This window comes from Crocodylus siamensis, chromosome 13, assembly GCF_052110815.1.
Source record: "Crocodylus siamensis isolate JL-2025a chromosome 13, ASM5211081v1, whole genome shotgun sequence".
NCBI classification, from domain to species: Eukaryota; Metazoa; Chordata; order Crocodylia; family Crocodylidae; genus Crocodylus; species Crocodylus siamensis.
Window position 1 is genome coordinate 10,187,567 of NC_143407.1, and position 26,583 is coordinate 10,214,149.

Below are 26,583 nucleotides of genomic sequence, written 5' to 3' on the forward strand. Positions count from 1 at the left end.
TCTTCTAAAAGGGGAAGAAGGAGGACCAGGAAACTATAGGCCAGTTAGTCTTACCTCGATCCTAGACAAGCTTTTTGAGAAAATTATTCTGGCACACATCCACGAGGGGCCAGCAGGGGAGGTTATGCTTAGGGGCAACCAACACGGGTTCATTAGAGGCAAGTCCTGTCAGACCAACCTGGTGGCCTTCTATAATCAGATCACGAAATCATTAGATGCAGGGGTAGCAGTGGACATAGTCTTTCTGGACTTTCGGAAGGCCTTCGACACTGTCTCTCACCCCGTTCTCATTAAGAAACTGGGGGACTGTGGCGTCGACACCCACACAGTCAATTGGGTCGCCACCTGGCTGGAGGGCCGCACCCAGAGAGCGGTGGTGGACGGGTCATTTTCGACCTGGAGAGATGTGGGCAGTGGGGTTCTGCAGGGCTCGGTCCTCAGGCCCGCACTGTTCAACACCTTCATCAGTGACTTGGACAAGGGGGTAAAAAGCACCCTGTTCAATTTTGCTGATGATACTAAGATGTGGGGGGATGTGGGCACACTAGAAGGGAGGATTAGGCTGCAATTGGACCTAGACAGGTTACAGGGGTGGGCGGATGAGAATAGGATGGGATTCAGCATTGACAAGTGCAAAGTGATGCACCTGGGGAAGAACAACTGGAACAACAGGTTGGGGAACTCAATTCTTGTCAGTACAGAGGCAGAAAAGGATCTTGGAGTCATCATTGACTCCAAGATGAACATGGGCCAGCAGTGTGGGGAGGCAGTCAGGAAGGCCAACCGCACCTTGTTGTGCATCCACAGATGCATCTCGAGCAGGTCCAGGGAGGTGATCCTCCCCCTCTATGCGGCACTGGTCAGGCCGCGGCTGGAGTACTGTGTCCAGTTCTGGGCGCCGCACTTCAGGAGGGATGTGGACAGCATGGAGAGGGTCCAGATGAGGCCACTCGCATGATCGGGGGCAGCAGGGCAGGCCCTATGAGGACAAGCTATGGGACCTGAACCTGTTCAGCCTCCAAAAGAGAAGGCTGAGGGGGGATCTTGTGGCCTGTTATAAACTAGTCAGGGGGGATCAGCAGGCATTGGGCGAGTCCCTGTTCCCCCGAGCACCGCCAGGAGTGACCAGGAATAACAGTCACAAGCTGGCAGAGGGTAGATTTAGGCTAGATATCAGGAGGCGCGACTTCATGGTCAGGGCGGCTAGGGTCTGGAACCAACTTCCAAGGGAAGTGGTGCTGGCTCCTGCCCTGGGGGTGTTTAAGAGGAGGTTAGATGAACACCTTGCTGGGGTCGTTTGACCCCAGTACTCTTTCCTACCATGGCAGGGGATTGGACTAGATGATCTGTTCAGGTCCCTTCCGACCCTAGAAACTATGAAACTATGAAATAAAGATGATAACTGAAGACAGTATTAAGAGATGCTGGAACTGCTCCCATTCAGAGGGCTTCAAAGAAAAAATGACAATACCTCCTCGAGTTAGCTATATTCCTTAGGTCAATATAACTCATTTCAATGTTAATGGAATTTCTGAGCAGGCATTGAAAGCACAATAAGCCCCAGAGAGCCTCAAGAAGGGATCCCACAGCAGAATTTAGGTCATTAAAACAAGGAAAGGAGGGTCTTGGGCTTAAATCACAGGGCTTTGAATGAGGAGGACCAGGATCTCTTTCAGGCTGTGTAAGTTAGGCAAGTAAAAAGATACTCACCAAGCTGGGTGCCCCACCTGGAGATGCACAGAGGGGATGAGCAGCTCCAGCTCCAGGTAAAACTGATGGTAGCTGTAGGTGCTCAGTACCTCAGAGAAGCAGGCAGGACCAGAAGGTCCCAAACTAAGTACCAAAAAACCTGATGACACTTTAAATGAATCACTACTTTTTGACAATATGGACCTTCTCCTCTCTTTGCCTTCTTTTCCCCTGGCATAAGATGGAGTGAAACCATCTGCCTCTGTAAAAGCAACATAGACTGAGTTCTTTACATAAGAAACCTGGTTTGGTCCTATTATTCACACATCAGTGATCACCAGGATAAGCCTGAAAGCGTGACGTTGCAATAATCAAACAATCCCACAGGCAGAAGAGTTTTCTACTTAGATTGCCAGCTAGAAAGTGAATAAGGAAAATATTTAGTGCTTTTTCATGGGTTTTGCTTTCAAAGAGCTATATAAATATTAACTAATTAATTTGAAACTTCAGAGACAGGAAGACAGTCCTGCAGTAATATATTTAGCACGGTGACATATGCAAGTTTTGTTTCTCTACCTAGCTGTTTCCTTTGAGAATTAAAACCAGACGAGAGTCACAAGGGGATCTGTGATCTCTGGAGCTTTCTGCCTTTACTAGAGATTGCTGCTTAGTTGTGATTACATAGCATTTCAGTTCAGTTACTTCACTGTCTCCAAGTGTTGCTAATCCAAAGATGAATTTTCTGAACCCAATTCAGCTACAGAGCAAGTCCATTGACTTCAGTGGAGTTATAACAGAGATGCATTTGGCTCCTTGTTTGTTTGAAGATGAACAGAAGCAGCTCAGTGCCCAGAGTCCATCATGTTAGTTATTATGGTCATAATACAAAAAATGGTTCACTTCTGAGATACCAATTCCAGCTGAGGACCTAAGTGGAAATGTCTTTGGAGCTTATCAAGCAGTGTTTAGTCACTACTTTGCAATGAGAGGCTCTGTCATTCTTCCTCTACTGAGGGCTGATTCATCCTTGGAGCTGGTCTCTCCTATTTAATTAGTGAGGTTGGGGTCCTGTGAAAATAATAGTATTTGACCATGTAATTAAAGCCTACCATAACACACATGTACAAGAGGGTGAATATTAAGCGTTCTGAAATGGCTCTGGTTCATCTGCAGTGCTAACGCTAATACTAATGTTAAGACTATAGATACACTTTAAAGCGGGTTGGACATTTTCCATAGTGATGCTTTTGCACTGAAAAAGGCTTATTTATGTAAACTGAAGCATTGCACAAGACACTAGGCAGGGTTCTGATGGAATTGTACGTGCCCTTAGAAACGTGCTCAGTGTCCTGCCAACAGGACTGTCCGACTCCTCAGCAGCCTAGGCATTCATTGCTTCCAGGGTCCTCAGCTCCAGGGCAGGCTGCTCTGAAACCATGGCTTCGTGACCCAGAACTCCCAGAAAAACCTGGCCCCCTGGGGAATGAGACATCTGGTTTCCTGCTTGTCTGGCTCTTGAGAAAGCTGGGTGGTTGATTTCCCACTGAGCAACCTTCCCCAGGGGGCTTATTAGTTTATCTAGTGGCCCAGATTCCCTGGCCGCCCATCTGGAAGGAGGGTCAGTGGACTTCCTGGCTTTCCAGCTGGGCAGCTAGTAAACTGTTGAATTTCTGGGTGCAGGAGTGCTTTCCACCATTGGTGAATGAATAAAAAAAGATAATATTATGGAGATTGGATATCTGAATTGCAGGATGGCTTGTCGAGCAAAATATGCTGAGTGTTATATTATGCTGTATCATTTGATTGACAGCATCAAAATGATTAAAATAAAGGTCTTTTCAAGCAGCATCGAAGGTCTCTGGTTCATGAGAGTCATTCTCAGTCACTGCTCTTGCTAATGAGAACTATGTGAGGCTGACATAGTGTTCTTCATCATTTGTTTCAGAGCTTTCCTGATCAAGTTTCTGCAGGCAAGTATTGGATGATATGTATCTCTATTACAATGTTCATTGAACTAGGAAATGAAAAGTTATAAAAAGATTTGGAGAAAAAAATATATCCCAGAAACAAACCACAGTTTGAAAGTCCTTCCCTGCTTTGCAAAGAAGGCAATTATATCTTAGAGAAATCCTGAACTCTGGTAGACATCTGCACCCACTTAATAAAAATACTGCTTGGCTTGAAGCTTACTTGAGTAATATCAAGCTGTTTGGGTTTAGACATTGTAGTCCAGTGGTTAGAGTAGTAGCTGTAAGAGGCAGGACTTCTAAGCTGTATTCACTGCTGTTCAAAAAATGAAGTAGAGGAATTCAGTTCTTTGTAAGTCAGTTTACTAACCTGTACAGTAAGGACATCAGACAATAGTATGATAGGAAAAGAGTAAAAACCTAAAGAGAACAGATTAGAATACGTTACAGGTGTATTATGGGAATTAATTTCTGGTTGTAAATTACTCAGAAAATCTTGGATGTTAAATTGTTACGTGAACAAAAAGAAGTATTATTACATCAAGGCTAGACTTTTCAAAGCAGCCTAAGGGCATTAGGCTCTCAACTCTCACTAACAATTTTAATGATTTTTCTGAAAACTTTCATGCTAACATGAGACAAAACCTATTTTTATTGCCATTAGTGTTTCCAGCACAGTTTGTGAGGTGAGTATTTACAGAAAAACGATGAAACTAGGTTTCCCAAAGTCCTCTGGAGCAGAACCTCTTAATTTCAGATAGCGTGGTTTGGATAACTTGAGTACAGCAGCCGTGGCGACTCAGCTGTGTATCGGCTTTCCAAACAGAGTAAAATGTCACACAAACAGAAACAGAGGTGACACCAGTAGAATAAATTGCTCACTATGAAATGTTAACCCACATCTGATCTTCACAACATATTTCAGTGAGTAAAAATTAAATTTGTGAATTCCATTGACTGAGGTATTCATACTGAAATCATTACACTGAATTGTACCAGCATGCTACTTTATTTGTCTTTGCAGTGGTGCTTTAATCAAGTTCCAAAGGCATCATGATAAAATCTCCAAAGACTTGCCCTTATAATGTGTTTGGCCAGCATTCCCTTCGATGGTAATTGTGTTATTATGGGGTCTTCTTACACTTGTATGGACATTTTTACCATTGTAATGAAAACACAGTAACACAGCCATCCTGTCTCCATGGATTTGTGGTTAAATTGCTTTGTCAATGTAATCTTATATCTTAACAAAGAAATAATGGCATGCAACAGGAGCTGCATAAGAACTCATTGGATATCATTTTGCTGTCATTGTAATGGCCTCGTAACTTGATCTCCATTAAAATGAAATTTGCATTAATATTGTTTGGCCAGCATAATCTCACCCCGTAATCACATTTTTTCTGGTATTAAAATGGATTTAACTATATTGCGAGTTGTAACCCCTAGCTTTCCAGAGAGTTGGATGGGATTTAGGTAAGAGAGCTTCATTAAAGCTGGTGGAATCACCTAGTGCAATTACTCTGTGCAATTCAGAATAATTTAGTTGATCTTGTTTAACCATCAAATCTTGTTCTTCAGTGATACAGTACTGTTATTGCTAAATCCATACTATCATGACAAAAATATTATGAAAGATGGCTACTGTGCAGATGCAAAAACTGTTAGGTTAACCATTCAATTAGGGTTTTTTAGTCTATTAAAAGGAATGACTCTAAAGACTTTCTTCCTTTGATAGATTAGGAAAAATTGCATTAATCCTGAACTGGTGCACAGTGTGTATTTACAATTGCCCTTTTTTATTTTGTAGTACTGAAGTACCTATAGTACTGAAATGAGATCAGGTCATCACCAACTGTGGTGCTGTACGAACTACTGTATTTACTTGAATACAAGATAAGGTGTGTCTGCTGCTTCCTCCCCCCAGCAGTTGGTATGGGGGGAAAAGGCTTCTTGTCTTATAATCACATACAAGGAAATCTTACTAAATACATTGCCTGTCATTAAACTGCTGCCAAAAGCAGCATATGCTCACCAGTGGAAACCAGCTTTGAAGTTGATTAAATGCAGCCAACACTGGCATGACTATAACGACACATGGCCCACATGGAACAAACATGCCATTGGGAACCTACCACAAGAACAGGTTAGTGCCGCCCATCTGAAAAAGACACATGGCATTGCCTATTGAGCACAGTCCTGCTCACCTCTAACTCTTTTTCAAGTCATGGTGAGCCACAACATTGCATATAGTTCCCCAGAATCCCTCTTTCGCTCCTTCTCTCAGCCCTGTACATATATTTAGTGTGGCCCCATCCATCATGATATGGAAACAGACCAGGTTGCCCTATGCCTCATTTGTAAATACATTTTTGGAGGATCCTAGGACTTGAGACAACAAATCCGTTTCCTGTCAGGTGTGGAGGACTAATTAGCACTTTGTGGGGGGTATTTGGAATACACATACGTACTGAGCACTGAGCTGTGGGGTCACTGTGGCTTGAAATGCTGTTGAGCCTATGAACTGTGTGGTAAATCATGAGCCTTTGGTTTTGCACTAATATCACACATAGTTTATACTACATATAAGTAGGTGCCAAAGTGTTTCTCTAAAGTGTGTTAATGGAGTATCTGTGCTAAAACTTGCAGCAGTTTAAAAAAAAGATAACATGCATCAATTCTGGATAAACTAAGTCTATGGGTACTATATGCAAATTCTGTGCTAAAACTTGCAGCAGTTTAAAAAAAAGATAACATGCATCAATTCTGGATAAACTAAGTCTATGGGTACTATATGCAAATTCTGTGCTAAAACTTGCAGCAGTTTAAAAAAAAGATAGTTTATCCAGAATTGATGCATATTATCTTTTTTTTTAAACTGCTGCAAGTTTTAGCACAGAATTTGCATATAGTACCCATAGACTTAGTTTATCCAGAATTGATGCATGTTAAGTCTATGGGTACTATATGCAAATTGCTATAGCCATGTTTAATTTCAAAGTAATTGTTTCCAAATTTGCTCCTTACTTTCATGTGCTCTGGCCTGATTCTCAATTACTATAAGAACCTTTTAAGCTAGTTTGGTGGTATGGATGCCTTCAAAGGATCATAAACAACAGTTAGCCCATTATATAAGGGCTTTTTTTAGGCAGTGCAGAGCTAATAAAACAGCCCTGTGTTGTCCCTAGCAAAGAGGCAGATCACATGGGTGATGGGAATGTGACCAGAATGCTTCCCAGGCTATGGGAAGCAAAGCACAGGCTAGAACAGCCCTAAGGTTGTTTTAACTATGCAATGTGCATAGTATTTGGAAGGGTTTGGACTGCACAGTCTGTACAATCCCACAATATGAATGCAGGATTTAGTGCCTACTCTTTTCTATGTGTCACCAAGTGAATGATCACATGAGTGGGGACTTGACACAAGGAGCTAGTTCTAATTTCCCAGTTTTCTCAAAGACTGTTAGGAGAGTGGGTGCAGTTCGTGGCCTTCATAAGCCAGACCTAGTATATTCCAGGGGGAAGATGGGGAGAGGTTAGTTATAGTGAGGGGGGCTGAAATGCTAACAAAGTGTTAAGGGAAGAGCTCCTCAAAGAAGTGTAAAAGGAGAGGGTACTGTGTCCAGGGAGATTCAAAAACTTTAGAACTGCCTGAAAAGTAAGAAAACCAATGAAGAATTGACATTAAAGATGTTGGGTATAGATGATGAAAATAAACAGTGATGCCACTCCTCCCCTATACCTACTACTGCATTCTCACACAATTCCTCTCCCCTTCTGCCTTTCTGCTGCACATCAGTCAATCAATCAATCAATTGTCAGTGACATTGTCTCTGTCCTAAAGGCAGAGGTGGAATTACTAAGAATCAGGCCTGAAGAGTTAATTCAAAAGACTAGAGGCCTTTGTCCCACTGTGCCATGTGGGACAAAATTCCCAGTATAGAGGGAGGAGTTCATCTGAATGTATTTTAGAATTGGCTTCACAGAGGAATCCAGCAAAACCCCTTGCTATTTTAATGTTTTCTTGGATTAGGATTCAACTTCATTGATTTCAGTAGATTAAATATAGCGCTGCGAAGTAGTTCATAGGTCTGAAATGACTTGCTAGCTGTTCTGAATGAGTTACTACTATCTTGATGTAACAACTGGAGCATAAGCAAGTTCTCTACCATAGGCAGGATTCCGATACACTTAAGAGCACATTAAGACATCAAAGTAACAATGGAAGTGCTGTAAGGTTTCCTGTCCTTGAAGTAAAGACTAGGAAATTTGCCCAAAATAACTCCACAATAAAAGGAGGAATAGCTTGGGTTTAAATAAAATATAGGCTGAAACCTCCAGGTTGAGAGGTCCCTGCAATGAGATCTGCAATGATATCCTGCAAATGACGTCCATCAATTGGACTACATCCAGCTTCCTATTGTAAGAGTGAAGAGTGGGGAGGGAAGAGGAAACGGGGACATTCTTTGCCACTTTGCATGCACAGCTGGTCTAGGGTGAAAGACTTGGGAAGTTGGGGCCCATCAGATTTGTGCACACTGGGAGGAAATCCCTGTGGGACAGCTTCAGCAGCTGGGGTTGAGGTATTTGAAGGATGGTGTTTCTCAAGAAAGGTTTTGGCAATTCCATGAGCAGGTGTTGGATCAAAGTACATACAATGTGATATAAGATAGCTGGTCAAAATAGGCAGCTAAGTGGTGTGAAGGAATGAGTTGAGGACATTTGGGCCTGGCCAAGGGTAAGAAGAAGTTTGGATGTAAGCATAAAATATCTCAGATCATCTTCTCATATTTGCTAAAGAGACGCATAAGATAGAATCTTATGTCACCTTACACATGGTTTGTGATCCTACTCTACATGTCTCCATACACGCATATCTGGGTGAGCATAAGTCCTGATGTTGTAGGTGGGTGAAACATCGAGACTAGCAGATATTAGACACAAGAGGAGGAAGACAACATGATGCCTGACCTGAGACAGGGTGGTTGGAGCACTGTGCTCACAAGCCAAAGAGATGTAGGTTAAACCATCATCTGAGTGAGGGAGGCCTAGAACCTGGGTCTCCTTCTTCTGGCTTTGAGTAGCCTGGCTATTGGGCTAAAACATGGCAGGTATCAAACAGCATGTAAGTACCAAAAAATAGCAGTTACATAGCTCGGTAATTGTCATTTGAGTGTGTAAAGTGAAATAGGAGGAGCAGGATCCGGTTTTGTTAAAGATAATATTTGACTTTTGGGGGGCATTGGGAGTAGGAATGTCCTTTTCCCTTTAAAACTGTCCTTCTTCAAAGACTGTTGGAGAAAAACAAGGGTAAGTCTTTACCACAAACCATCCTTTATCTTATAGGACAGGAGACCACCCCAAAGAAAGCTCCAGCATAATAATTTCTGGAAGAGTGGTTAAGAATTAAATTCAATTTGCTGAGACCAGACATAATGGAAGAACTAGATGAAAAACAGCACAGAGAAAGAAGCTCATAAAGAAGGATTTAGGAGTCTATCTGTGGCCACCAGCTTTAAAGTCTCTCTGCAACTGCAGAGAGCAAAGCCTTTGCTATCAATCACAGTAAAAAGAAAGGCTGTTTCCAAGAACTGCAACCCTCCTTGGAGTGAAGTTTCTAGGGCAAAAACAAACAAAGCAGCAAACCCCAAAGAACACCCTTCTCTAGAAACTAGTTTCATGTCATAGCATTTGCATCTAGCATTACTCAGAGCATGTCTGGCACACAGTCACAGGGGTCGAAATTCTCAGCTCAGATAAAACAGAATTAGGTGGATTTAGAGTTGCTATGCAAGGAGGCTACTATATAATAATTTTATAAATGCAGCATGGAACTGCTCCATGAGGCAGATTGCTTGTATGAATGTAGTGATCTAGCTTAATAGGAAATTGTTCAAAAAATAAGCAGCAAGGGAACACAATGGATCGAATAACAGCTCTTCAAATACTTTGGCAGGTAATTAATGGACAGTACCTACCCCCAGGATCTGGCTCAGGTTTGTACAACTGTTTTGCCAGTGCTGGGAGCTAATAGATCAAAGAACTGTAAACAGTTAAAAAGTGACTTGTTTTCAGAGAAGGGGTGCTGGTAGTCAAAAAGATTGAACAGCTTTTAAAAGCGTCATTCCCTGAAGCAAGAGAGCAAAATGGATTGTTAGTTAATATAGCAAGTTATGTTAATCAGATCCTAGAAATCCCACAGAATCTGTAGGAAGCTTGCACGTATCAGCACCTATGGCTAGATGCTGCTAAACTAGGCGTGCAAATAGTCCATTTATTGAAAGACCCTTGTTTTAGACACTTTGGTGTTTTTTTAAACAATGCTGTTTTGTTCCCAACTACATCTGTCTGCTCCCATGGGGAAGAGAACTGCATGTTTTGAACATAAGTCAGGCCTGCTGAGATAATTGAGTTCACACTAGAATACTGCAGCCTGAGGCCTGACACCCAACGGAGGGTGTGCACAAAGACTAGGAAGGGTAAGAGGTGCAGTCAGTTCAGTATGACAAATATTGCTCAATTGATTGTGATAGCATTATGTTGACTCACACCAGGTATAGAACAGGCCCGCCACGTTAAAAGAACATGGACATAAACACCTATATTACTGGGTATGTTTTTGTCCTCTGTAATTTCAGATGCTTAATATATTTGCTTGATAGATTTATATAACCCCTTCATGGTACTAAGAATAGCAATCTACAATTGGTATGATCAACTTCATGCCCACAAAACAGTGACTTTTCTTTAGCTACACTTGGCAGTAGATTTTATGCTTTCATTTTAGACACCATTTGGTTTTTTTCCTCCTGAAGATATGTTTTTCCGCCTCACTGAAAGTTCCATAACAAACTGTTACAATTACACAAGTGATGTCTTCTTGTCTAAAACCTTTTCTCATCAATAAAAGTTGTTTATAGTATAATGCTTTCTTGTTTGTTATAGAGGCGAGGCAACAGTAATTTATTGGCAAAATTCCTAGCATAAGGAAGAGATGAACCATACAAATCTTCCAGCTCTGTCAACACTTATGTAATAAGCATATCATGATATAGTTAGCACCTAATCATACAAGCCACAGAAAAAAATGATCCCTCTGGCTTGGAAATTGTCGATTGAAACTTGGGAATTTCCTTGGTTTCCTGTCCTGCAAATAAAATACTGTTTCCCATTGATCTGTTACTAGTTTATATTGTATTACACTATGTGCATGAGCTTGTAGTGCAATACATATGGAAATCTAGAGGACTGGTAGGAGAGAAAATATGATTCTGCTCATGCTTGGTCAATGATCTGGATAAATCTGAAGGAAGAATATTATTTACTAAGTATTATTAATTATAGTGGCTGCGAGATGTGCTAGATGGGCTGGGAATTCTGGGCATTGTATAGATGCACAATAAAGGACAACCCCAATCCTAAATTAAAAGGAGACCTGGTAAGTGGGACTAATAAGATGAAAGATGAGGATTTTAGAATAGATTCAAACAGGGAACTCAAGTTGGCATCCATTTTAAGCACCTTACTCTTGTTAGACTTTTATCAAAGTGCACTTGCCTGGCAGGCTGAGCTACTTACTGCTTGCAGTCTGCAAAAATGAAAACTGTAAAACCACAGAAGTGTTTTGCTAGATAATTAACCACAGGTTTTTAATATCTATGAATCACTATAAGTTTCTCAGAATAAGGTAAGTGACAGGAAATAAGGGAGGTTGAGTTAGCGATGTTTGTTGATTTATTAAGCAATAGGTATTATTAATAGTTGTCTCTTGGTTTATCCGTTAGCCAGTCAAATGTAGTTGGTTGGCATCAGTGGGAAGGCTTATTACTAGTGGGCACCACTGTGGTACATGTGATACTTGGCCATGGAAACTGTCATCCAGCAGGAGAGGGTGGAAATGAGGGAAAGATAGAAAGGAAGGTCCACTCTCATTTAATGACTACATTTAAGCCCACCAGTCTCATGGCCTGAGGCTTGAGGTAAGCCCCACATATGAACCACGTGGGAAGTTACAACACTTCCCAGTGACTGGTTAAGAGCCTGTCATCTCATGTTCTCTCATTTCCTCGTCCTCTGTGCAAATAAAAAGTGACTTTCAAAGTAGGTTCACCATATCTCAAGGTACCATGCAAAGAACCTTTAAAGGTTTCCAAAAAGTTTGGCGGCAGATAGGAATCCAAAACTGCCTAAACTAACTGTACACACAACTTGCATGAGTACTCAGCACATGTGAATCAAGTTGCTTAAGCCATCTTAATGACATTCATCATCACAGAAAGTATGGAGGCTAGAGAGAGGCATAGGTTATGTTTTCCTGTTCCAATGCAGTTATACTGGCAAAGTGTATCCTACTTTATGATTTTATTTAGAAACATGGGCATTGTTTGAAATATTCATTTGGAGGTGCTGTGTATAACTGAGTGTGTTATTTCTTAAAATATCTACACACAGAACTATTATCTCATGCTTGGCTCCATATGTATTTTTGTATATCTTATTCAGCTTGTTACTAGCTTAAAGAATAAATAAATTTGAACTTTTCATCTGTTCCCCCCCCCACCTTCTGGAGGCTGTTATACTTAAAAATAACCACAGTAATAAACTGAAGCACAGTGGCTCTTGGTTTGTATCCACATTGGATTCATGTCCCCTAGAACTACATGCCCATTCAGCCTGGACCAGCTTCCATTCAGTAATATAGAAGCAAAGGGTGGTTGCAATGTCTTGACACCTCAGTGTGACCTCTAGCGTTACCACAGTAATTAGTGGTTATACTAGAGTATAAAATTAGTATAACCACAGTAATTTTTTTCAGTGTGTTTTAATTTAAGAAAAATCCAGGAAGGCAACACTTAGTTCTAGAAAATGTGGACTGTGAAAACCAGAGGAATTTTGTATCTTGAATTTAAAAAAAACAACATACTTTGTACCATGCACTATTTTAGGGATTAGGGTTTTTTGGATCTGTACTTCCCAGCAAACTTCATGGGATACATATTATGTGGGCAGCCACCTTGGTAACCATGTTTGCTAAGGTGAGTGTTTGGGCTAATGTGAATACCGGAGCTGGACAAAACTGTTTGTGCAGGAAGTGCCCTACTGAAAGTTTCTTTTTCATCACAGTGGAAATATTTGTGTGTCAAATGTCAGATGTCAATTCTAAGTAAAGATATGGTAGTCTTAGAATGATGTTGTAGTTATGATGGTCCAGGAATTATGTGAGAGTCAAGGATTTGTTGGAGAGGTGATCTTCTTCTTGGATCAACTGCATGGGTGGAATAAAGTTAGACAAGCTTTCAAAAGATATTCTTCATCTGGCTTTCCATGTCAGACCTGATGAAGAATGTCTTGCTTTGGAAAGCCTGCCCAACTTCATTCCAGCCCTGGGAGGATCTAAAATTTTGAAAAAGGGGGTATAGATGGTGAGGTGCATTATCGCATTTAACAGAACACATATTTTTCTACAACTAGAAATAAACCAAAAGTGTTGGTAATATGTTAGGGGCTTAGGGCTGCATTATGCAGTTTAAGATTGAAGCAAAAACAAAATACAACTTCAGGAGCTTGTCAAACAGCAGCTTCATTACCAGGAGCAGCAAACAGACAGACAGCAGAAGTGCAGAATAAAGGGTAGGCTGATTAGTGGAACATCAAAACCACTAAAAAGAAGAGGGTTGCTGACGCCCTGGGGAATGAAGAGTTTAGAAAGGAATCGAGGTATACACAGTGTGTTACAAGATGGTTTGTCAAAATAGGCAGCGGAGTGGCAAAGGTATAAGTTGAGGGCATTTGTCCTTGGCCAAGGGTAAGAAGAAGTTTAGATGTGTGTGTAAAATATCTTTCAGATCATCTTTTCATATTTGCCAGAGACAGACATAGGACAGTTTTTTATTTCCCATTAAACAGCCAATAGGTACTTACAGCTCTGTGAGTGCTTTTTTTTTGGCACTTACACACTGTTTGTGATCCTACTCTACATGCATGCTGAGCCTGCTCAGTGGGCTGTGCTCTGCCCAGTTGGGTACATGCCTGTGTACACACATACCTGGGCAAATACAAGTCCTGACATTGTGGATTATAGATGTATAACTGTACATGACAGGTGGATGATAATGAGCCATGAAGTCAAATGCCTCCTTCCCTGTCTTTTGAGTGGCTTCTCTGCTTCTCAGCCTGTCCTGGCAGGAACATCATGAACACCAGCATAGTGGCCATCATCTCCTATTTTATCACTCTAGGCACCAAGCTGGTTGAGAGGCCAGATAACAACCAGAAAGCCATGTCCCTTGCCACCCTTAGGATCATTTGGCTGGTCAAGGTCTTCCCCCTCTTCAAGCTCTCTCCTGGCATTGTAGATTATAGATATTTAATAGTAGATGACAGGTAGATGATAATGAGCCATGGCATCAAGTGAATCCTTCAGCACTGCCTGACTAGCAGTGCTGCAGCTTCAGCCAGGAAGGTGGTTTGAAACCCTGGGTGGAACCACGGTCAAAGTGGGTGTGAGGGCACCTGTGCATCCCCCTGGAGCCACCCCTGCTGCCAACCACATGGCTGTCCCATAAGAGATCTACTCCCTCAAAAAAAAAATAAATCTTTGCCTGTTCCATAAAAGTGATGATCCAGGGGAATCCCTGCCTGTGGCATTTTGACTGATTCATCGATTGAAAGGCCAGAAGGGACCTCCGGAGATCATCGTGTCCAGCCCTCTGCACCAAGCAGGAAAGACAGTTGGGGTCAGGTGACCCGAGCAAGGTGCCTGTCCAGTCTCCTGTTGAAGATTTCCAGGGTAGGTGATTGCACCACCTCTGGAGGGAGGTTATGCGACAGTCTGGACACCCTAACTGTGAAGAAGTTTTTCCTAATGTTGAGCCTGAAATGGTCTTCCAGGAGTTTGTGACCAATACTCCTAGTTTTCCCCAAGGGTGCCCTGGCAAGCAGTTGTTCACCAAGCCCTTGCTGTACGCCCCCGATGTAGCAGTAAGCTGCTACCAAGTCCCCTCTCAGCCTTCTCTTTCCCAGGCCGAAGAGTCCCAGATCTCTCAGCCTTTCCTCGTGTGGCTGGCCACGCAGCTGGATACGGGTGGCCCTTCTCTGGACTCTCTCCAGGTTGTCCACATCCTCATTAAAGCGCGGCTCCCCGCCCTGGACGCAGCGCTCCCCCACTGAGGAGATGCCAGCCGCCGAGAGGGACGGCTAGGGCTCCACCTCGCACGCCCCGGACCAATACTGCGAGCCGGGGGGCTGCCACGCAGGCTCGGAGAGCCCTCCAGGGGCCACCCACCGAGGCGGGATCTATCCACCCCCTCCACACGCAGTCTGCTCTCAGCTCGGCCCCGCCCAGCCGCCCCGGCAGCCCCGCCGCTGCTCCGCCGCCTGCGCCTGCGGGCGGTTCAGCACCGCGGGCGCGGACAGCTCCGCGGGGCGGGGCGGGGCGGGGCGGGGCGGGGCCGGCGGGGGGCGGGGCGGGGGGCGGGGCGCGGGCGGCGCCGGGGCGGGGGGCGGATTTTTTGAGCCGAGCCCCGGCGCTTCCCAGAGCGGCGGCGGCGGCCGAGGAGCCGGGCGGGTGCCTCTGCCTCTCCGGCGGGGCCAGGAGGAGGAGGAGGAGGAGGAGGAGGAGGGGGCGCCGCCGCCGCTGCCGCCGCCGCCGCCCCTTCTCTCTCCCTCTGCCCCGCGCCCCGCCGCCCCCGGCACCTTTATGGACGAGCACCTGAGCCTGCTGTACTCGCCCGCCGCCTCCTCCGCCAGCAGGCACCCGCGGGGAGGCAGCAGCAGCAGCCACCACAACCCGGGCTACACGGAGCAGGCGCCCCCCGACGCCCCCGAGGAGGGGCAGGAGGAAGACATGACCGTGGTGGTGGGCGGGGGCGACCCCCTGCTGGAGGAGCCCCAGCACCCCCACCCTCTGCTGGGCGGCGAGCGCTACGACCACCCGCCGGCCCACGCGCCCGTGCCCCCCGGGCACCACCCCCCGGGCGGCGGGGGCGGGGAGCACGAGTGCTGCGAGCGGGTGGTCATCAACATCTCGGGCCTGCGCTTCGAGACCCAGCTCAAGACCCTGGCGCAGTTCCCCGAGACCCTGCTGGGAGACCCCCGCAAGAGGATGCGCTACTTCGACCCCCTGCGCAACGAGTACTTCTTCGACCGCAACCGGCCCAGCTTTGACGCCATCCTCTACTACTACCAGTCGGGGGGCCGGATTCGGCGCCCGGTCAACGTGCCCATCGACATCTTCTCGGAGGAGATCCGCTTCTACCAGCTGGGCGAGGAGGCCATGGAGAAGTTCCGGGAGGACGAGGGCTTCATCCGCGAGGAGCAGAGGCCTTTGCCTGACAAGGAGTTTCAGCGCCAGGTGTGGCTCCTCTTTGAGTACCCAGAAAGTTCTGGGCCGGCCCGAGGCATCGCCATCGTCTCGGTCCTTGTCATTCTCATCTCTATCGTTATCTTCTGTCTGGAGACTCTGCCCGAGTTCAGGGATGACCGAGACTATGAGGGGACAGGTGGAACCTTTGGGACGGGGGGTGGCCCGTTCACACCGGACATCTTCCACAATTCGTCTTCCTTGGCCACCTCCATGGTGTCATCCTTCACCGACCCCTTCTTTGTGGTGGAGACTTTGTGCATCATCTGGTTCTCTTTTGAGCTGCTTGTCCGCTTCTTCGCCTGTCCCAGCAAGGCCACCTTCTCTAAGAACATCATGAACATTATCGACATTGTGGCCATCATCCCCTATTTTATCACACTGGGCACGGAGCTGGCGGAGAGGCAGGGTAACGGCCAGCAAGCCATGTCCCTAGCCATCCTTAGGGTCATTCGGCTGGTCAGGGTCTTCCGCATCTTCAAGCTCTCTCGGCACTCCAAGGGGCTGCAGATTCTGGGACAGACCCTCAAAGCCAGCATGAGGGAGCTTGGCTTGCTCATCTTCTTCCTCTTCATTGGAGTCATCCTCTTCTCCAGTGCTGTCTACTTTGCAGAGGCTGACGATCCCAGCTCAGGATTCAGCAGCATCCCTGACGCCTTCTGGTGGGCAGTGGTGACCATGACTACAGTGGGCTATGGGGACATGCACCCAATCACCATTGGGGGAAAGATTGTGGGGTCCCTCTGTGCTATTGCTGGGGTGCTAACCATTGCTCTTCCTGTGCCTGTGATAGTCTCCAATTTCAACTACTTTTACCATCGGGAGACCGAAGGCGAGGAGCAAGCCCAGTATATGCATGTAGGGAGCTGTCAGCACCTCTCATCTACTGAGGAGATGAAGAAGGCTCGCAGCAATTCCACCCTGAGCAAGTCAGAGTACATGGTGATAGAGGAGGGAGGAATCAACCACAGTGCATTCAAACAGGCTGCTTTTAAGACAGGCAACTGCACAACTACAAACAATCCCAACTGTGTGAACATCAAAAAGATCTTTACGGATGTTTAAAAAAATCCAAGGATGTGTATAAAAACAAAAATAATAATGCAAAGTGACTGTGTTATCAGTATTGTGTGGAACATGCGCCATCGTTGGTCTGTGTGTGCTCCCTTGTTTTATACATTTATTTTTACAGATGATTCCTTTTTAAGATCAAAGAGAGGGATTTAAAAATCAGAAGAAAAGAGAATGGGAAGGAAAAACGGACCTAGAGAAGAACACGCTTGCGGTTGAAACAGGTGTTTGTTCTGCAACATGTTGCAGGGCTGCTTCTGGGCTTTTGTTTTTGGTTTGGTTTTGTTTGGAGGGGGGAGCAGCTTGCCTTTTCTGCTTTTTTTTTTTCTTATTATTTTTGCAGCGAGGCAGTGTGTAGTCAATTTTTCCCTTCCCACCACATACACGCACTTGTTGGAATGAAAACTATGAATCGGAAGGGGAGAAAATAAAATCATGTAGCAGAGCATATTGGGAAGGAAATGAGCATTTCATTTTGCAAACTGTCTCTGCTACCACACTGTTAAGTGATGCTTAATATTGAAACGTGGTGTGTGTCGTTTCCAGGCACATTCTTGATTTTTTTCTCCCCAGAGAAATTTGTTAAGAGACCAAATGTAAGCAGTTTTGATTTAACCAGAAAAAAACCATGCTCGTTTCCTATCGCTAATTCCCTTCCCTTGCAACCCTACGGGATTGTTTCATGCAACCTGAAATTGCTGGCTGCATGATGTTGTAGAGGAAATGTTTCCTACCAAATGGCAAAGATTAACAATTGAGTTACTGAACAGTATCCTGCGAGTCTGTGCATCCTATGATGTCTATGCAGATTAGGGATTGTTAGTCTCCCATTAAATCAGTAACGATCTCTTTGCAGTGACCGTGCAGCCTCAAACAAAACCCATCAACCTAGAAACAAAGGGGATATTTCTGCCTATTTGGCTATTTGCAATGCATTTGAGATAAGCGTCTGCATCTATCACAAGAAGATTAAAGTGGCAAACACGCCTTCCAGCGGAAGTTACTAATTCCGATCTGAGTGATACAGTTTCCATAGCAACCCTGGTTTCCTGGGAAACCCCAAAAGGTTGTCATGGCATCCCTCCTCCCATCCCCTTCCTATCCTGTGCTGTTTCCACAGTAACCCTTCCAGATGGTTCCAACTTCTGTGATTTCACAGAAAACCCGCTGCTCTGATAAACTGAACACACATGCATACATCGAGAGGGTTAATCCCACAGAGATTTGTGTGTAGAAACTAGCCCTTATCCTAGACGCCCAGTTTTTTGAGATCTGAAAGATTCTTCAAGTCCTGGTACATACTGAATTGAGAAGCAAAATGATTATATTTAATGGTGCTGCACATGTGCTGAACATAACACCTGTTCATAGGCAAGCACAACAAATCTCCAAATCACCCTCGCAGCCAAGTTGATATCTGGTCAATGAAATTGAAAATTGATTCTCTTTGTGCAAATGTATACATCTGCTCAGCAGTTCTAGCAAGGCGATCTCGTCTCTGCACCTTACAGAACAAATCATATTTAAACTTACGGTACATGACCTAGATTTTTCAAAAGCCTCCCTCCAAATCCAAACAGCGATTGTACTTTCAAGCGCATATGGCATTGAACAGCCAGACAGGACACTAATGAAAAAGGATGCCAGTCTAATGAAACAGGGGGACAAATGCAGATGACCTATAAAGATCAGGGGGAAAAGTAACCAAAACTGAGGGGAAAATATGCCTGCCTCGTCTTACTCACACATCAGGGGCTGCGGAGCATCAGACAGGATCAGGTGAGCTATGCAATGTGGAGAAAACAGTTAATGAATCCTAAGAGGTCATTGTTCTTTGAGACACAGACTTCATATTTTCACTTTGACTCTTTGGATGGCACACAGTATGCCCCTTAGGAACGTGCACAATAGGAAACCTGCACTAATTTCCCTAAATCCCTTGATTTTCTTTCATATTAAAAGTATGGTCTTTATTTAGATTTCATATTGTTTGATTTAAATAACAAGCATTTCATTCAAATAGCAGTATGCACCTTTGTTGTGGAATGAAGCAACAATTCAGCCTTCAGCATCATTCACCAATCCTGTGCCAAAAGGGTTATTTCCACAATGTGTCAGTTCTTTTGTCTCAAGATTTTTTTTTTTTAACAGGAAAATAAAATGACAGTCTTTTGTTCCCTGCAAGTCTGAGTATCAGCATTTAGAGTCTAATATAAACATCTGCTTAAATCCCATTGAAATCAGTGCTTTGCTGAATTGTGAAGGACTTACGTACATGCTGAAATGCTTGGCCAAATTAGAGCAATTGGTCTTATTGTCATTTTACAACAAGAAAAATATAGGGAAGTGATGGAACAGATGGTTTTTAATAGGCAACTCCATCATTTAATTTTAATTATATAAGTGCAGAATTTTCTTAAGAGTTGTAACATGTGGTTTTATTATTCAAGATTTTGGGGCTGGAATCTCGGCCACATTGAAGTCAATGAGTACTTGGCCATTGTTTTCAGTGGAGCTGGGATTTCATCCATGATCCACAAGTTGTGTTTGATTCTGATTCCACTTAATATTTACCCCCTTTATCTCATCCTCTCCCTGGTTTTCAACATTGTGTAGAAGTTTTATTAGCTGAACACAGAGAAATACATTGGGTTCCATGTTCAACTAGATGAAAATTGGTGTAACTTCAACAGAACTATATTCTTTTGCCTCAGTTGGTTAGTTAGTTAATGTTTGTGAAGTGGTTATATACAGCACTGAATGGGGATGGTATGGTAGTAACTAGAAATATATTACTGCCTCCTTCTGGCTAGTTTTCTTTTGGGGAACAGAAATTTTGAGCCTCTGTGTTTTTTCTTTCAGTGCTTTTATAAACTGTTTTATCATTCATGCAAACATATCATCTATTCATCACTTTTCTAGATATCTCCCTGATATGCTTCTTATCTCATGAAGACCATTCAGTGTTCCTAGTTTTCTGTTTGGAATATATGAGGAATTCTCAATACAGATTTTGACATGTTATTTTAATTGTTATCAAAGATTTTATTCACCCAAATTTTTATAGGGAGGATTACAGTGTGAAAGCAGTGGAAATACACTGTCCATTTACTTCCACTGAGAGCACTATAGATCCACAGATGAATGCTGAATTTGATTTATTTCAGTGTCAACATGTTTAGTTATGTGAAAACAACATAGTAGTATGAAGATGACACTTAACCCCAAATATCCCAAGGTATCCATATTCTTTCATGAAAAAGGCAGAAAGTCTTAGTAATAATTATGAATTTCATGATAATTCTTTGCCATATTTTGTGTGTGGATGATAGCAAAATAACTTGAAAACTGGATTGAATTGACAATGAAAGGTGATGTCCCTGGAAGGCTGCAATGTTAATCCACTGCAGTAAAAGAAACCATTCCCCAGGTACAGAATGGTACAACTGACAAAGCAGGTCTGACAGCCAGCAAAATCACTGCTGTTTTCCTTCTAAAATATAAAATGCATAGACAAAACGTTAAAAGCAGATAAGTGGGATGAGACTAGGGACAGACAGAAATTTTCTTTATGGTCTACCTGCTTGCAAATGACCTTTCCCTCCACTTCATATCTGTGAGTTTGACTCGTTCAGGAACAGGTACTATATCTCTAGAACTTGATCTGCTCTGTTGCATGTTCTGAAGGTTAGTCTTTCATTAGGTCTTGAGAGCATTCCTTTAGGGGCTGGAGATGGTGTTTCCACTGATGAAGGATTATTCTCTTTGCAACCTGCTAGCTCTCTGTAATCCATTTTTATCTCCTACCTTGTAATGTGCTCTGCCTAGTGTATCACTTATGGGCCCTTGACAGTAATTTTTTAGTTAAAAATGAACCTCATTCTTTGCAGCATGCTAAACTAGAATGTTTTTAATGTGCTTAAAGAGAGCACTGTACGAGATTAGCATTTTCTGTTCTGCTTCATGTAAATTGTCTGGCAGTTTAGCGAAAAGCATCTTCTGTGGGGGGTTGCCTAGTGTCATATACCATGATATTAAGTGGAGAAAACATAGATGCATGCCATGACCTTTCATTAACAAAGATCTGCCACAGCAGAGCAGTGTAGACAACAAATGTTTATATGTAGTACAGGCAATTACCTTCAATGCCTGTTTTGTGTATGTACAATGTGGCACAGTTGTCATTGCAGTAGGAACAATTACTGTGAGTTCCCTGACATCTGTTCTTTTTGAAATCTCCACCTTCTCACAGGGCCTCTGTCCTTCACACCTGTCAGCAGGGAGATGAAGTGACATTCACTTGTCTCTTAGAAGGACGCAGAGCAGGAACATGCAGTTGCTACCATGGGGAACAAAACCTGCACTGCTTTGCTTGGAGCCTGATTGTTTGGGCTTCCAGTCTTAGTCTCCCAAATGCTTTTTTAGATTCAAAGTTTCAGAGTTTGTAAAGGGGCATTCCCATCTCCAGGACATTTACTAATGGTATTTTTATGGGAGACAGAGGAGGAATGAGGGTGGACTATGTATCCTAAGGGTTTGATCTAACATCCATTAAAGTTTATGCGGGACTTTCCTGCTCAGTGTTTCCATCACAGAACAGGGTGATGTGCAAATCTCAGTGCTTGCAAATCACCCACATAGTCAGCCATGAGACGGGTTATATGGAGGCGTATTACAAACTGTTGTGGCCATCGGGTCCAGCATTCATAGCAGGGTCCTTGTTGCTATCTGCTGTTCTGGCCATCGTTCCTACAAGGCTATATATCCTGGTCAGAAGATTTTGGAGGTAACTGTGAACAGATCCTTTGATCCTGCCTGGAGCTGTCTCTTTACTTAGCCAGTCCCATATGTAAGGAAAGCTTGCATGCTTTCTACCATGACTGCTAGAAAGCTGATGAAGATTCCTCATGCCAGTCTGAATGGCAAGCCTGTAGTAGTAGTGCCAGTCTTCTCCAGACACAAATGTTCCTATCCTTTTCTTCTTCTATGTACCATGCCCTCAATCTCGTCCTCCTTTTTCCTTCTCATCCTTTATTCACAGAATTCCTTCCTCTCCCCCACTTGTAATCCAAGTACCCTCGAGAGACATACTATTTCATTTTTGTAACGTATTCCAAAACAGTTCCACTTATTTTTTTCTAACATGCCTTGTGCTTGCCACTTGTTTGATCACTTGTATGCTGTACCCTTTTTCTCCTACCCAGTATCTGATTTTAGACTTTTAACATGGTAAATTCTTTGGAGCAGGGCCTGCTTGTCCCTAAACGTTTATACAGCTCCTAGCACAAGAGAGCCTGGTTTGGGACTCTGGGACAGAACTAGGATATATGTAGATTATGGCAATAACAACAGTAGTGCATATAGGGTTCAATAAGGTCTGGAATGCATAGCTAGTCAGCTTAATCCAAAAAAAGGTAGACTTTCTCTATAGAAAATCATTGTAATAATAACAATGCCCAGATCATAGAATCATAAAATCACGGTAAATGAGGGCTGGAAGGGACCCCAGGAGGTCATCCAGTCCAACCCCCTGTTCAAAGCAGGACTATTAACAACTATATCATCCCAGCTAAGGCTTTGTCTAGTTGAGTCCAAAAAACCCCCTCCAAGGATGGAGACTCCACAGCCCCTCTAGGTAACTTGTTCCAGTGCTTTACTACCCACCTAATGAGAGAGTTTTTCCTAATATCTAACCTTATTCTCCCTATATGATCTGATATGGCATGTCGTATCAGGGGGTGTGCCTTCATGTGCAAATAATGTGACAATAAACTGCAGAGCAATATGTGCCACAGTAAATTAGTCTTGGGCACAATGTCTACATGTGCACCCAGGACAGCAGCAAATTAAGCCAGGGAGGAACATCTGATGATAGGGCTACTCCTGCTCTGTGCTGCCCCCCCCACCTTGCAGGAGCCAGGGGCAGCTCCAGACTCTAGCTGCAGTGTGGCCCAGGATCTGGGGGGCAGCCCCAAGTTGTCAAGGGGCATAGGGAGTCAGGCCCGGGCAGTGGGTGGCTGCATTGTGGAGCAGAGGAGCTGGCTGAACCACAAGGCTCCTGCGGCTGCCAAGCCATGTGGCTAGGCAGGAGTGTGGCCCCCTGCTGGCTGATCTGACACACCCGGGTCAGCATCTACACGTGCAATGTTGCATAGTAACTAACTCCGCAGCAGGATAGTATTTGTATTTATAAGTACTACTCAGCTGTGGAGTTTATTAGTTTCCTGTGGCTTAATAGCACCGCATGTGTAGACATGAAACATTTACTGCAGAGCGAATTAGGTAACTGCAGTAAATGTCTCATATGTAGATGCACCTAGGAAATCCCAAGATTTTATATGAAGGAGGTCAGTGTCATTATCCCCTTTTTGTAGCTGGGAAAACTAAAGTACAGAAGGAAGAAAGGAATTGCTTCAGGTCACTCTGCCAGCTAGTGGCAGAGGAAGGGGCAGAACCCAGTTCCTAAATCCTAATCCCAGCTGTTAACCACAGGCACACAATGTCTCACAATTTAGCTCTCTTCCTGGGTGGAGGGCCTCTGGGACACAGGCAACATTAACAGGTGTAATAGTTTTTATAGAAGGACAAAGCACCTGAAAATACTAACTAAATATGTAACTTTGTCTAAAAGATATACATGCTTAAGACTAGTGGTTTTTAAGGAAGTGTCTTCTCTATTATTGCTATAGAACTAGATGAGTACTGTAAGATAACATGTATGGGCGTTAGTATTTTAGTGAAATCTTTTAAATGCTAGCATTGAGTCACCTTTCTGCCAAGTTTTTAAAATATGTACGAGTCTCTTTGTGTACACGCTGAGCCAAATCCTTGTCCTATTGAAAGGTAATAAGATTTTTAGAAGTGACCAAAACAGAGCTTGGTTGAAAATGTATTCAAGCATATCAGAGTAGAAATGGGATAGTGCTTTTTTCATAACTCCTTAATGAAGCAGAAAAGGCATCATTATATACATTGTAGCTGAGATTTGAGGCTCTATGTGTTAGGCACCGTATACAGAATCCCTGTGCAGGGGCTATAACTAAACAGGGAAGTTGGAACATAGGCAGAGAGAGGACCGCAGTACTGTATAAAAAGCGAAAGCTAATATGATTGAAATAGTGAAACAATGACAAGGAATGGACAAATCTGTTGCCATTTCTTGTTGCTGTGCCAGATTCTTTCCTCTGACATGGGGCCATAGAGATGGTAGATCTGAGCATCTGGGCAGTTGTCCTTGTGAGCAGGTGTTTTGTTGTAGAGCTGCTCTGGTGTAGACCTATGAAAAGAGAAAGCAGAGGAAAGCGTGCAGCCAGAGTGCCATTGCACTGCAACAATTCACCTGCCAAAAAGTAGGCCCAGCATAAAACTTATTTTGCAAAGGGGAAATCTCAAGCAGCTTGCTGGGTACTGTTGAGCATCTGTGGTATTGTATTTATATTACACCAGTCTGATACAAACAGTTTTTAAAGTCAGAAACTTGGAAATGAATTCTTTTGGGTTCTTTCCACTGTACCATTTATTTACAAGCTCACAGTTACCCTGGAAACGACTGTAGGTTGGGATTTTATCTGTCTTGGCTTTGATGGGAACACTTTTTGGAGAGTGTGCGCAATGCCCAGTTAAATATGCAGTGCTGTTTTTTATTTTTTAATCTGTGAAAAGAAATAACCCCCACAGAATACATGGTAGGTTCTACAGTTAGGTAGTTTGTTAGTAATTAATGTTCTGTATGGGTGGGGGTACTCAGTGTAAACTGAGAAAATAGATTGGGTTCTTTGACAAAATGTTGCTCGAAGAGCTTAGGTAGTATTTGCTACCAAAGACAAGGAACGTAAGATGCGTAGAAGATGATACATCTTCGCAGCTGTCATTGGGGTTAAGGTCTTGGGGGAATGGTGAGTGATGACTTGTTGTCTCTCTTCTTACAGAGACAGCAGAATCTCAAGAATTAGCTCTTGGGTGGTCAGAAGCAGAGAGATTGTGCTGACGCAGGGGCATTGCGATTTGTGTGGGGAAGTCACTTTCCTCCATGGAGAGTCCAGGAAGAAAGCAGCAGGTGCCTTACTGTATACCTCTGGAAGAATTGGGGTAAGCTGGATGTGAATCTCTTTCCTGACTCTCACCCTCCAAAGAAGGCAGGATTGCGTGGGGAAAATTGTTGGTGACAAACCCCTTCTCCTTCTGGGAAGAGGTGATAATTGTTGGGGTGGTGGGAAATCCAACTTTGAAATCCCAAACTGTCCCAAGCCTGGGGACCTTATTGAGTTAGTCTAGCTAAGACAAGCTGGTGTCTGTAGTGAGTGGTACTTATAGGTACTTATAGCTATCATCACATTTAGGTGCTTTCAGTTGTCTAGTTGGACAACTAGGTAGCCACTCATAACTGGGTTGATTGTGAGGGACATTTGAAAGATTTCATAGACATTAGGGCTGGAAGGGACCTTGAAAGATCATCAGGTCCAGCCCCCTGCCCAAGGGGCAGTAAGTCAGCTGGGCTCAGATCACCCCAGCAAGATAAGCATCCAGGCATTTCTTAAAGGTATCCAGAGTAGGTGCATTCTTTGGCACAAGGTAAGAGTGAGGTATGAATTCAGGTTTCTGGATCCGTAGAAGTCACCTTAATTATGTTCCACTACAACCTGCATGGGAAACTATGCAGTGGCTTTTGGATACCTTCTGTCTTTGATGTCCTTAGCATCCATAAGCTAAATGTATACATCAAAGTGACATTGCCTTTTCCCTCTCTCTCTCTCCTTACCCTTAGGTGGTGTCATGCATTCAATTTAGCACTTACTAAGTGCAGTTAAAACACAAACAGGTGCATGTTCAAGCAATTTAGCCCTTTTAAAATTCCCTTTTGGCTTTGCAGAGCTGTTCCCTTTCAGGCCAAGGTTACATACTAATTTTAATAGGCCACTATATTCCAATGACCTGCAACTGTGCAAGTGAAGTGTGACACCACCCTCAGTTTAACAGTTTACAGTAATCTATTTAAAGTCCTTACTGTTAGATTCATATCCTCAGCTGTTTATATTGGCCAGTGACTTGACTGGAGCTATGAAAATATGCATGTTTGAGGGTAAGGCCTTTACAGATCATTTCTGAAACAAGTTCTTCTACTAGTACCTGAACACCTCATTTCTCCAACTGAGACCAGAAGCATGATAAGCTTTCTTCCACACTGATAGAAACCCACCTTCCAACCCATTTAGCTGGACAGCAGAGCATCCTGCTGTCTGTGGGTTTCTGGCTGTGTGCATGGTCACAAAGCTTAGATAAAAAGTGTCTTTTTATTTAAAGAGATCAAGAAATTATATCTGTATGAACTAAAGCAGAGGTCAAATGAATAAAGGAGCAATTGGGCCTTGAAAATGAGAGGTGATTTGTTTATTAACTCCTGATTACAGTCTGTATGGATTTTTCCATGGCAGTGCCATGGAGAGGTGGAGGAGTTTGATTAGGACAGTACAAGAAAAGGAGGAGACTGGACCACTGA

The 26,583-nt window shown here is 43.6% G+C and overlaps 1 protein-coding gene across 3 annotated transcripts in view; it reads left to right on the forward strand.

The window, feature by feature from the left end:
- The first annotated feature begins 15,263 nt into the window (after positions 1-15,263).
- LOC149853884 (potassium voltage-gated channel subfamily A member 3-like) overlaps positions 15,264-26,583 on the forward strand; it is a 31,092-nt gene continuing 19,772 nt past the window's right edge. For 2 of the 3 annotated variants that reach the window (XM_090025908.1, XM_090025907.1), the window contains exons 1-2: positions 15,264-18,866; positions 25,016-25,175. In XM_090025908.1, coding sequence (XP_089882034.1) covers positions 15,354-17,081 — 1,728 coding nt within the window. In that variant the 5' untranslated portion in view covers positions 15,264-15,353 and the 3' untranslated portion in view covers positions 17,082-18,866; positions 25,016-25,175. The remainder of the gene's footprint in view (positions 18,867-25,015; positions 25,176-26,583) is intronic. The other variant, XM_090025910.1, reaches the window with a different exon arrangement.